Here is a 14292-nt window from a genome sequence, read left to right as displayed (position 1 = left end):
TTTATGACAATGATGTGCAGTTTCCAACTTAAATTACAATATATTTTTAATCCCAAATAAGTTATTACATTGACTTTTCTATTTCCATACAGTTGCAGTTCTAATTTGTTCTGCAATTTCAATCGTAAGAATAATTGTGTAGCCTCTTACCAGTGTGCATAACCCAGCTATGAAATTCAGAGATTGCAGTGTAACGATATGGTTCTGTTTTTCCAGGTGTGGCCTCGGACCTCTGTTTGTGGTGCCACGAACATTCAACTCTGAGAGATATTCACACTTTCTACTTTGTGACATTTCTACGGAACTGACCATCGTTTCTTTCAGCAATGTGATATTTCTACGGAACTGACCATCGTTTCTTTCAGCAATGTGATATTTCTACGGAACTGACCATCGTTTCTTTCAGCAAGATTGTGTCACTGTGTCATAAGGCTGCTGTTGTAACTGTGGTTTTTGGACATGAACATTGATTGATCTCTGAAGAGCTCTGATTTCAACTCTATTGAGCATCTGAGGAATGAAGGTCAAGCAACATCCGCCCTGCAATAGTCCAGAACCTCATTACATGCCTATAGGAAGGATGGTCCATAATTCTCTTTGATCACTATCATGCTTGGAAAGTGTGCCCTATAGGATTGCAGTAGTTATCACAGTGAAAGCAGGTTCTACATCTTATTAAGGTGAGTGCTATGGCTGTTTGTTCCTCATGGTATGGTGTCTGTTGTCTTCTTTCCAAGCAGTGTATATTCTGGGCTCAATAACAGTGTGAAGATGGTATTCAGACATAACTATTGTGAACTATGATATAGTAGATTGAGAAAGCTGAACTAACCAAGAGGTAGGGTACTACAATCAAGCAATAATAGACTAGTAAGCAGGCCAATTAGTGGCATAATTAGAAATAGAGGGTTACCATCTTCCTTTCAATATGACTTTATCTCTGCACTGATGGTTCAATGTAAAACATTGGAGGCACTTTTTTTTTTTTTTTGCTAATTGACATTCAAAGAGCAGCTCTCTGCATGATATGTGAGTTTCTGGTGAATTTAAACTTGCTTTTTTAAAATCCCTTTGAACTTTTTTATGACTAGCATAACCTGTTGCTTTTATTTTGAATTGTTTAAAGTGTGACTTGTCACTTTCTTGAGTTTTTTTTTCTGTTATTACTCCAACTATAATTCATTTGAAAATCTTGATTGTTTTAATTATATGTCCTCCTTATACTTTAGCTTTGCAGTAGTATACTTATTGTGTCTCAGGTTATTTATACTACTAGTATGAACCTCTGTTCCTGAACTGAAATATTCAAAATGAATTAGCATAAGTGTATTGAAACTTTCTCTTCCCAATAACTCATGTTCATATCCTTGTTATTAATACCTTTCCTATTATCCTTTGCTTGCTCTGCATTCTGTTCCCTCCTCCTTTCTCTCTCTCCCGAACCTTTAATTTTGCTATTCTTCATAACCAAGATGTCCTAACACTATCTTGAACACCCACCTAGTGTGTATCATTTATTTTTCCCATAATACATTTCAAAAAACAACATAATTAGTTGTTATAACTGATATGATCTTACTACTGTGTTGAAAGAGAGGGATAAATCATTATACAAGGTGTGTGTGTACTATCATAAAACAGTTCACTTTTCTCAAATTTTATCATTTTACTTTTCATTGAAACTAAAAAGTGAGACAATATTTTATTAATTTTCTGAATAGATATTCTATTTATTTACTGGTATCAGAATATTTTCAAGATTATAGTATTTTGTGATGAATGAATGAGTATAATATTATCAGTAGTTCATAGGCAGTGCAGGAGATCTACTTTTATATAGTGAACTTGCTCATTATAACTCAAATTTCAGTCAGTTCATAGGAATCAATGAAGCTTTAGCACTGCAGTTAATTTATCTTACCTTAGCCATTAAGCTTTTGTTTTCTGTATCTGATTTATATTTATTTATTTATTGCTATTGTTTTTTTCCTTTCATTTATGTAGTTAACTGATATTAAATGTTACCAGTCAGAGTTAAAATTGCTGAAGCAAAATAAAGAAAAAGCAGCTGAGGTAATTACTTTTTTTCTTGTTGTTTACACAATCACTTTATTATACATGGAACAAATTTCTTTAAAATTTCAGGTGTAAATAAACTGGATTCAAGATGTATTAATTAATTTCTCCATGGACAATGAAGTTATAAGGATGGGATACATTTCAGATCACACTTATCTATCACATAAATCATGGGACAAGCACCTTTCTTATTATTGGAAAATAAAGGCTATATAGTCATGTGGATTTCTTTGCCCATAAAGATGATCAGTTTTTTAGAGAAAATAATAATTTATTATTATTATTGCCCCCTCCATGGAGTTGGCAGACTCATCGTGGGAGGCTCATTCAACTGACAGCATATTTATCCTACTGAATCTTAAAATTCTTAACACTCCATGCATTAACAACACATTCTGGTAATGCATTCCATTTACTGATAATTCTCCATGTAAAAAATCTACTCTCACATCCCCTCTTCACTACACTCTTATATAACCTCCAGGAATGGCTTCTGGTTTTTTCTCTCTTGTCTTCTACTCTTTTCATAATCCCATCTGGATTAATCTGATAAAATCCCCTTACTAACTTAAATGTCTCTATCACATCACCTCTTTTCCTCCTATTTATCAAGCTTTGCAACCCACATTTCTTCATCCTCTCCATAGCCAGCATTCCAAAGTCCTGATATTGTCTTAGTCATTTGTCTCTGGACCCTCTCCAATGTTTCCACATCACAGGTGACCAAATTTAAGCACAATAGTCCAAGTGTGGTCTGACCAGTACTTTATACAGCTGCACAACTACTTCCTTATCACTACATGCTAGAGTACTTCTTATCAAAGCCGCACTACAGTGTGCAATCTTTGCAACACTTGCAGTATGCCCTCTAAACTTCACTCTACTGTCAACCATCACCCCCCCCAAATCTCGAATCTCATCCACTTCCTGCAGTACGGTACCATCAGTATACTACATTGCCTTATATTTCTGCACTCCAAAACGCAACACGTTGCACTTATTAATATTGAAGCTACCACCTCACTCCTATTTCCAAGTCAAAAGTCTATTCAAATCTTCCTGAAGGGAATTAACATCAGCATTGCTACTTATAATTCTCGACATGATATTAAATATCATGTGGACTGACTGATTAATTGAATGACATTTGGAGAAAATAATATTCTGCTTGTTCTAACAGCTTGTCTGTAACCTCAATAATGTCAGAAGTGATTGCTACTATAAAACACACTTGGTTGCCAAGTGGTTAGCATATCTATACACCAACCAATAGGCTGTAGGTTCAAATCCTGCTATCTTCTTGGATGTTTGCGATCGTCTTTAGGTTGAAGATAAATTTCATCACTCACTGTGAGACATCTGTGCTTATTAGAGGTTTGATGAAGTAGCTTGAAAAAGTACCATGTTTGTTTTTTAGAGTAGAGTTTCCAGATTATGTAAAAAATAAATAAAAATAGAAAATGTTACCTACCCACAATACTAGTAAAATTATTAGTTTACAACCTTTAGTGAGTGGAAGTCATATAAAAAGAATGAATATGTATGTTTGTGTCTGTGTGTGTGTGTGTGTGTCTATATGGGACACTATATATTAATTACTGTATATATATATATATATATATATATATATATATATATAGAAAGTATTTTTACCTTGGGCATAATAAATGGTAAAGATACCAAGCTATTTTAAACCTGATTTTACTCCATTTCTCAAAACCAGGTTTAAAATATTTGGTATCTTTAACATATATATATAGAGTTCATATATTTTTGGAAAAAAAATAGGGGACACTTTCGGTTTGAATCAACCAACAAAATTTTTTTGCTTTTCTTACTTACGAACATCAGTAAAGAGAAAAGAATTTAATTAATTATAGCAATCTTAAAATTGAACTTTAAACAATACTAAATCATCAATCTTTGCCTGTGATATACTTCTCAGATGACTGTATTTTCTCAAGTAAAGAATGATTATATTTTACCAAGTTATGAAATTCCACACAGTCTTTATTGAAAAACACTTTAACAATGAGCATAGCTTTCACATTTTCTTCAGATAACCTATTCTTTTCGATTGTCCATAAGGAATTCATCCATGGAAAACAGTCTTTCAATACTATCATTTGTGCCAGGAATGTAGCAGAAGAACTCAACAATCTTCTTCAAATTTATTAATTCATTTATTCCAACACTGTTGAATAATTCATACCAAATTTCTCCTGTAGATTTTTCTTTAATTTCTTCTTTCTTCTCTGTAATTGCCTTTTTCAAGATCATCACCTCATCAAACAGTTCAGTTTCATTGATTTTTGTGTTTGGGCAGACCTCTTCAATAGTTGTTACACTTTTCCAACTGAGACTGGCTTCTGGATTCTTCAATAAAATCCAAGACAAACTTTCAAAGATAAGAGTGTCAGAAGACCATTCTTGGATGTATTCTGTACAGGTGTTATAAAATTCATTTTTATAATTACCATAATTCTTCTCAGTGATGAGTCCATCTTCAATTAATGCCTTCAGTAAGGACTGTTCTTTCCTTGTTGCAAAATCATTATCTCGTCTCTGCTGAAGTTTCTCTAAGAGGCTTTCAATAATGGATTTTGCTTCAGCAAGAGTGACTTTCTCACCTTCAATTGCACAAATTGTTGCATGAAACATTTCCGATCGGCATTCTAGAAATGTGGCTATTAGCTCTGAAACTGACTTACCAAAGAAATTTTTTAGAAGCATTGGTGGTTTATCAAGTGAAAGAACATATGATTTGAGAATTTCGTACATCTCATTCATCCTTTTGAGAGCAGGGTACAGAGACAACCATCATGTTTTTGAGTGCCCCTAACACTGTCTTGTACTCAGTATTTAAAAAGTCACAAAAACCTTTGAGTGTATGCACTCTAACAGTATAGATATAAAAATGCTGATATAATTTTTCAATGACAGCTTGACCGTCCATGGGCAACGTATCAGCTGCACATTATATAGCATTATTTATGATATGGGATGAACAACCAACTCCTATCAATGTACGATTCAATTTTGATTTCAATTTATGAAAAACATTGTTCTTTCCTCTTCTGAAACTTCCACCAAAATTTGTATTAGTATTATCTGCTGACAAGGCAGCAACTTTCTTTTCAATATTCCACTTTGTCACTAGTTGCCATACATATTCTGTAAGTTGGTCTGCAGTTTAACACGGTAAATCTAAAAACTCTAGAACCATAGTTTTGATGGTCTCTTCTGGTATGAAGTATCAAAGTAGAACTGGGACTATTTTCAAAACGCCATGGTTAGAACTGTCTATCATTATTGACACATAATTAGCTTTCTCAAGTTCGTTTCTGAAAAAAAGCCATTGTATAAGGTGCTAATACACTCACAATTATAGCTTGAGTCTTCTTTTGACCGCAAGTGAACTTTTTGTCATATAGTTTCCGGATTATTTTCGACGTGCAGTCCATCGAACTGAAACTCTGGTTGTGCATGCATACATGATATGCAAATGTAGCTTCATCAGCTGCAAGATTTCTTTCCATTTCACCCATTGTTTTTTTAGAAAAATAATCTGACACTTTACTACTTACACTTGCATTTTCTGCTAATTTGTGTCTCTTCATAGCGATGTGCTGCGTGATGTCTGACTGACCGCCATGTTGTATGCTGAATATTGCATTACATTTGTACATTTCACTTTCTCGTCGACTTTGCCATCACAATTACATGGTATAATAAAAGGGTATTCAGTCCTTAGCTTTTCTGTGAGAACACACTTTCTCTTCGGCATTTTAAAGGCATATAAAATAATAAAACTAATTACGTTTCATAACATCTGTGTCATATCAAATAAGCCGTGCTTAGTTATTACAATGTCCGCTAGTTGCACTATTCTCGCAACATGTCAGTATTGTTAATTGATAAGACAATTTTATGATCAATAACTAATATCGATTTCTTGGCAATTACATGTTTTATGTTTAAGAATGGGAATGTTAAACACAAATCCACAAATTATAGGATAAATTGCGTCCCGAAGAGTTTTATCGGGATGCCAGGACACAAACTCATAATAAGGGACAATTCCGTAAAATATGGGATATATACGAACCCTATATATATATATATATATATATATACATACATGCACACACAGCAATATAATAGGTTTTGGTGTAATGCATTCAGAACATTTATGTTGACTATTTGTTCTTATGCCCTTTATGTTTTTTACATTTCCTTTTCTCACTCATAATTGCATATAAAAGGTAATGCATTGCATTCCACATTAAAAGTCTGGAAAGGTGGCTACATCTTTGCTGCTGTAATACTGTGGTTAGATATTTCGAGTATAATAAATAGGAACAAGAATATTTCAAAAACTTTTTGGAATGCTCAGAAACAAGTTCCACCATAAAATTTTGTAATCCATTGCTGCTCCAGTGCAATAAATAACTATTAATGCAAAATGTAATCAATGTAATTATCTTTCTGAATTTCTAAATTACAATGAATATACTATAATGCATTTTACACAAATTACAAACTACATTATGGTGAAACCACATGGTTTAAAGACGCATTTCATGAGGTATTCATAAAGATCAGAAAAATTGGTATATTAGAGCGTGGTTTGCACGAGAGTGAATCGCAAGGAGGGGGCTTTTTTTGGTGGGGAAAAATTAGTTCACATTTTTGCCGACAGAGGGTGCCATATAACATGCCTCATTTGTGAGATACATGCAAATGAGAGTCCTATAAAATGCAGGGTGTACCACTGGCAGCTTGTAATGTACACATGTGAATTCCCATTCATTGGGAAAATTGAATTGATTTTGTGAAAAGAAAGGTTTGTTACTCTGATGCTGACAATTGGTGGGTAACGCATTATTAATAAAGTTGTTTTACGTAAGTGGAGAATCTGAAGCGGAAGTTTTATGAAAGTTTCGAATGCAGATAAGAATGAAGAAATGTTGAGGTCCCATCACTCCTGCCAGACTGTAGTCTCTAATACGATGTTTCGAGGAAATTGGAAGTTTATCAGATCACCCTCACACTGGCAAACCATTGTTATCTGAAGCCTGTTCCAGCACTGTGTTATGGCAAATGAGCACCCTAGCAGTGTAAGCAGTGCATGGGAAGCTGCAAGAATCGTGGGTATAGCAAAAAATGTCCATATTATGCATCCTTCATGGTGTGTTAAGCTTGTATTCATATAAGCTGCAATCTCTTCACAACGTGAGCTTTGACAAAAGTCGCAGAATATATACAATGGCTATACAACATTTTCTGGACAGATGAAGCACATATTTCATAGCATCGGACAGTTAATACTCATAACTGTGGAATTTGGGCACAGGACAATCCACAGAGGAGCCATTGCATTCACTGCGACTCACTGTTTGGTGCAGCTTCACTGCATTTGGGACACTGTGTATACAAAATGTACATATTATGGGACACTGTGTATACAAAAGCTTTCTCCTCTGACAGTAAATACATAACATTCTCAAACTTTGTTTGAGAATGTTATGCATTTACTGTGAGGTCAGAGTATGTATAACACTCTCAAAATGTGAATCTCCATATGAAAAGTGGTGATCCCACTGTTACATAAGTATTGGTAGGTGAGCTAAGGGTTAGATCATCCAAGAACCTTGCTCTGGAGATCAAATATATAACTTTTTCAAGCTACTTCAAGCCTCTGCTAAATAGGTGGGGTCTTACCCTGAATGGTGACATTTTTCTGCCCATCTAAAGATATTGACAAACATCCCTGCACATGAGGGATTTGAACTCGCAGCTTTTTATATATATTATCCAGCATGCAAGAGGGTGCAAATCTTTAACACAGTTATGCTCTGGGTGTGCGTGCATGCTCATATAAATAATTATGGAGAAAGAAGGAACCCAAAGTACACATGAGAGAGAGGAGGATGGTGTTTACACATTTAAAACTGAACTGTGCATAAATATTGACCAATAGATTCCCATGTTTCTACATGTTTAGAAAACACTAGGAATGGCCATGTCCTTGAAAATACCTGCAGCAAAGGCATAATAGAGAAATGGAATGAGTTTATGATATAGGATAATCTCATCTCTTAAGCATATTTGCCTTCTTGATAACATCAACCATTCTTAGGTTTATGATGTTATCCCACGTGTGAGAACAGTATTCTACATTAGTTGGATTTTGGATTTATGTAGTGGTATACAGGCATAAGGTGCTAACTTGAATGGAACTGCTTCATGTAGTATTTAAAAGCTGCAGATGAGATGTGTTTGTGTTAGCAAGGATAAAGGTATAAGTCAGATGAATTTCATCCTTCTGGAGATCTGAATATTATCAAAAAAAAAAAAAGGGGGGAGGGAAGAAGGATGATCTTATGAGAAAAATAAGACATGATCATGTTTTTGCAGCTCAGTAAAGTTTTGAGACAATTAATGTAAGACAACAATTAATAAATATACCGTGCTAATTTTTAGACAAACTTCAGAGTAGCCTCCCCCCCCTTGACTGCACTTGTTTGTTCATTGAGACAATACACATATCTGATGCCATCCAGAAATGCCTTTTTTCCCCCTTGTAACTGCATTCTGAATCTCATTTAGTGTTTCGAAATGGTAACATTTAATGAAATTTTCACAAAAAGAAAATAATCAACTGGAGTAAGGTCCAGTGAGTAGGATGGGTGGTGAAGGGTAGTGGCTTTCCTAATTGCCAAAAATTGCTTCACAAAATGAGTGTTGTGTGAAGGTGCACTGTCATGAAGCAGGAACCAATTGCTGGATTCCAACTCAATTCATTCTTTGTAGTAGGTGATGCAAAATATCTTCATAAAATTCTGCATTGACCTTCTGACCATTAGAGACAAACTCACAATGAGTAATTCCTTCCACATCAAAAAAGACAATATACATTGTTGGCAGATATTATTTTTGAGGGACACTTGAGATTTTTGAAAATGCAGTTTCTTGGGTGTTGGTGAATTTTTTCCCGTTTATTCTGTCGCTTCGTCGCAGGATCATACATGAAACACCATGTTTCATCATCAGTAACAATTTTGTTCCATAAAGATCATCTTCTGCCATATAGCACATTGGTTTTCTTAATTCTTTGTGAAGGAGATGTCCAAAGCATAGACTGTAAATCCTTATTTGCCATAAATATGGTAGTGAATGCATTTCTTTTGTTCTTCAAGGTGGATGTTATGATCTTCCTGTCTGTCTGTAATAGGCCATTTTATTACAATGCACTTATTACACTCCAGGATATGATTAGAGGATGGAATTTGTTCTTAGTTAAGCAGATCAGGGTTGCTAATTTGAAGTGTGGTTCGAACATAGTATGAAGGTTATGTTTCTTTAGTGCTTTAGCTATCTTTTTGGATTTATCCCCTGGATATAATCCAAAAACAATAGTGTTGCTTTGCCCTTGTGTGTTTGGGTTTCAGAGGAGGTTGGGGAGCATGTAGTATTTTATTATTTTGTTGGAGCTGTAGCCATTGGCCAGAAAACATTTGTGACATTTCCATAATACCAAGGAGTCCAAAGACTCATCGAGGGAGGGCACTTACTCTACAGCTCTCTGTCTCCACCACTTAATCCACCAACTACAGTGAACTGCAGCTAACCCTACTACCTCTGTATGAGATCAGCTAACTTGCCTTCAATTGAAAAATTCCATATAAAGATTCCTCCTGTCATGACAAGAATCGAACTTAGGCCTTTTCCAATTGAAGGGTGCAATGCACTGTGATTCTTCCAGTTGTGCCATGGAGACACTTAAAAAATGCAGTTCCAACAACAACTTGATATCCAGGGATATACCGAAACCCTCCAGTAAAAGGGGGTAGGGGTGGTGATCTCACATTGGGTAATGACATCCATCTCCTCCTCTAAAGACAATTGCAAACATCCATGCCCACAGCGAGATTTGAACCTGCAGCCTGTTGGTTATTACAGTACCATTAATTTGTGGATTTTTCCTTGCCAAGTAAAATAACCAGCACACATTAAATTTGAATAATACAAATATATGGGTGGGGGAAGTTTTATTTTATTAAATCAAGAGCATCTGTTAGTAAGGATTGATATTAGAACTAATTGTTTTGTCTGAATTTTTAAGGATGTAATTCTTTTGCTAGAGATTTGAAATGAATAGATTTCTTTATAAAAGTGAAGGAGTTACTTGTGATGGGAGCAAGTGACTTAGCTCAACTGTTGGGAAAGTTTGTAAGTAGGAATACCTATACTGTTAACTATTGCTTTTCTATGGTTTTGATTTGGTGAGGATGACTAACCACTGGTTTGCTGGATTTATTGATAATAATGTTGCCTACTCTGATAAAACCATACAACGACAACTCACAAGTCTAAATTTTAACTTTTTAACATTTATCTTCACTACTTTTCCCTACTTGTCAGTTTCTATTATTGACCTGGCAATTGCTATTCCTTTATCCTCAATACCAGTCTGTTTAAGTCATCATGCAGAATCTGTATATCTACTTTATTTATGATTGGACTACCCCACTTTAGTATCATCATCTGCATACAACTGGATATTCCCACTGAGATGAATAATAATAATAACATTATTATTTATAAATCCTGTATTAGTAATGTATATAAATAAGTAGCAGTCCAAGTACAAAACTCTGTAATCAATAGTCACTAAAGTTTGTGCCACCATATACTAATTCTTGATGTTAGTCTATCAGACACCTCTTTCCATGTCACCAGCTTATCTCCCATTTGCTCAGGTTTATGTAAGAGATTTCATTGCAGTATCTTCTCAAATGCCTTTAGAAAGTTCAGTAATATTATGAGATAGCCCTTTCCTTTATTCAGCTCATTTGTCATATAGGAAGTGTGTAAATTGCTAAGGCAAGGCCTGTACTTCTCAAAAGGTGTACTCCCCAATACGGTCTCATCTTCCATTCCTGATATTCTGATCAGTTTATAATTTGTTACCTCTTTCATGCAGCCTGCTGTATATAAAATAAACTGCCTTACTCTCTTTTTTGCTCCCTTGTGAACCTACCAGTGCCAAAATTTAAACAGCCTGCTTAGAGGTTTTAGTTTTTCCTCTCATATAAGAGGCAAACTAGCCAATACACACACACCTTAGAGACATAGTATTCTGACTTCTCATAGCCTTATTTTCATCAGCCTTAATGCCAAAGAGTGGGCTACTAACCAAACTGATCCCCTGGTCATATTTGCATTGCACTTTCATAATATCCTAAATCTTGTTTATCTACCTGTGGTCCCACATTGAAGTGACAAAGCAGCCATTATGTTATCTCATCTGGATAATGCATCCTCAAAAAAGTGGTCTCTCAGTTGTTTGACTTTTGTCTGGCTTTTCTCACCTTACTGGCATTTCTGAATTTATTAAAGTTTTTCCCATTTGTAACCAATCTTCTTTTCCACTTGTTAAACAGTAAAAGAATGCTTGGAAATTTTATTTAGTTTCCTTTGCTTTTTCCATCTAGGTAGCGATACATATATATCCCCATCTCAAGTAGCGATACATATATTTCTGCCATGGCATAAGAAAGCACAAGAAAATAAGATTAGAACTGCTTAAAAAGAGTTAACTGGTGTGTGACAAGAGAATTCTTGTCAAACAGCATGTAAGGTGGATTAATCAGGTGAGATTTAAATATATTAATATAAGCAAGCAGAAGCCATGGAAAAAAAACAAACAGAGGGAATATAAGGATATGTGATAAACAAGTTCATGAACGGTAACAAAGCAGTGACAAGAAGGATGACCAACATTATTATTATTACTATTATTAAATGACACCTCCAGGGAGTCCAAAGACTCATCAAGGGAGGACCTACTCTACAACTCTCTGTCTCCACCAACCGCAACAACCATCATTCAGTGTTTTTGTGCCCTTTGCCACTGTTGTTCACAACTCCACTGTTTTTATCATGACTACATCCTGCACTCTTTTAGAACACTTATGTTGCCTCATAATGGTTCATATCCACATTGGTGATCAGTAGTAATCCTCCATGTAATCAAAAAGTTGGCTGTTGATGACTTTTTTTTAGAGGATTGAGACAAGGGCAATGAGATAATAGATTGATGACTGACTTTTCTTTTTGTTTTGAATGATAGACTGGATATATGCTTGCTTTCTATAATTCCTGTCTTGATAGATAAATACCTGACAAATATGTCCACTTTATTAGGTAGTGTAGGAAGGGACACTATCTGATTTATTATTCAGACCAATGGGGATTTTTCTGTCTCTCTCTGGTAAAATATCAGGGGGGGGATATGCAGTGAGTTGTTTGTAGTATAGCAATGAATTTCCTTGGTTGTCTGTGCTAGAATTGTAAGACCAGTACCAAGAGAATAATTTCAACAAATAGCTGAAAACTGATTGTAAATTGCATAAAAATAATCCGGTATTAGAAGTTATTCTAAGTTTTACAAATACATTTCATGTTATATTTGTACCATATAAAAATAGTTTATATTTATGCTACAAAAAAAAGTTCAGTATTTATTTATATATATAATATTTATTTTCTCTTTAAAAAAAAATCCAAATATTACTACTTTTACTGCTGCCTATTGCCATTTCTGAAATAAAATGTGTCTTAAAAATACTAGATATAATCCTCTTGGCATGAGGAAAAGGCTAAAAGCTTAGATTACTCTCGCTGCTATTGAGGAAGAAAAGAAAGAACACTTCCCAGAAAAACTCTCAAGAGCCTCAAGCAGTAGTGTAACATACATCAGTCATGTCTTGTTTTGTTCAATTGTTTGATAGATTAGCAGATGTCCTAAACAGAATTACTGATATTTATTTTACAGGATAATACAGTATTTATGTCAAAATTTCTTAATTTATAATAATCAGTTTCAGTTTTATTATCAAAAAATTATAAATTATGTAATACAGTTATCTTGGAAAGAAAGAAAACTTTGATTTTTTTTAAAAAAAAAAAAAAGTGAAATGTATAACATTGGCATTCAACCTTTTTTTTTTTTTTTTTTTTTTTTTTTGAGGGGGAGAGGAAGTTCCCACCTTTCAGCCTGCAGATGAAGTCAATGGATACCATGGTGTGAGGAACAAACAGCCATAGAACCCACCTTAATAAGATGTAGGACCTCCTTTCACTGCATTGACTGCAGCAATCCTACGGGAGATACTTTCCACAAGCGTATGATAGGGATCAATGAGAATTATGGACCATCCTTCCTGTTGGCATGTAATGAGGTCCTGGACTGTTGTGGAGTGGACATTTTTACCTTACAAGATGCTCCAGTTCATCCTACAGATGTTCAGTAGGGTTGAGATCAAGACTCTGTGGAAGCCAGTCAAGTGTGGTGACATTCATTTCCACAAACCATGCAGTTATAGCAGCAACTTTATGACACGGTGCATTGTCTTACTGAAAGAGACAGTGATCAGTTCCATAGAAATGCCACAAAGTAGAAAGCATTGCATTGTCCAGAATGTTGATATCTCTCAGTGTTCACTGTTCGTGGCACCACAAACAGAGGTCTGAGGCCAAACCAGGAAAAACAGGACCATACCATCACACCATCACCTCTGAATTTCGTAGTTGGGATTATGCACTCTGGTAAGAGACATTCACCGGACATCTGCCACACCCACCTGTTCATCTGTTAGATGGAGGATGTAGCGTGATTCATCACTCCTTAACACAGCTTTTCAGGGTTCAGCATCCCACTATACACACTCTTTGCACCACTGAAGACTACGCTGCATGTTTGTTTGGGTAATGTGGGGCTTGCATATTGGGGGTCATACCATTGAAATCCATGTTGTGAGTCTCGGTTCTGAATGTTTTTGTGTAGATTAACGTTTCAGTCGATGCCTGGAACTCTCATTCAATGTGTCAACTGTTGAATGGTGGTTTTTACATACTATCCTTTGTAGCACTCTACAGTCACATTCGGTGAGTGTGGTGGGTTGTCCACTGCAGGTAGCACTTATAGTTTGTCAATAATTTGCTGAACAGATAGACCTGCAACATGGCATCCTATCACAATGCCTCTTTTATACTCCCTCTATTCTCTTCTTGCAGCCATTTCATCCGAACTCAGTTGCACTGGCTTGGGAGCATCATATTCCTCCAGTTTATAGTAGCTACAAACACATAACTCATTACATGGCATGAGGCACCTGTATGTAGAATTTTGAAAAACATGCTGTT

General features: G+C 35.3%; 1 protein-coding gene across 5 annotated transcripts in view; it reads left to right on the top strand.

Annotated features, from left to right (window-relative positions):
• The window catches only part of rad50 (DNA repair protein rad50), a 664851-nt gene that overhangs the window by 148809 nt on the left and 501750 nt on the right, over positions 1-14292 (top strand). For all 5 annotated transcript variants that reach the window (XR_016548684.1, XR_016548685.1, XM_090396855.1 and 2 more), the window contains exon 9: positions 2005-2073. Coding sequence is in view for 3 of the 5 variants with exons in the window: in XM_090396855.1 (XP_090252981.1) it covers positions 2005-2073 (69 nt within the window). In the remaining 2 variants the exon portion in view is untranslated. The remainder of the gene's footprint in view (positions 1-2004; positions 2074-14292) is intronic.

This window comes from Typopeltis vanoorti, chromosome 8 (genome assembly GCF_054136105.1).
Source record: "Typopeltis vanoorti isolate ZY-2024b chromosome 8, IOZ_Tvanoo_1.0, whole genome shotgun sequence".
Classification (NCBI taxonomy): domain Eukaryota; kingdom Metazoa; phylum Arthropoda; class Arachnida; order Uropygi; family Thelyphonidae; genus Typopeltis; species Typopeltis vanoorti.
The sequence above is the reverse complement of the archived record's forward strand: the minus strand, read 5'-3'. Positions and strand labels throughout refer to the sequence as shown.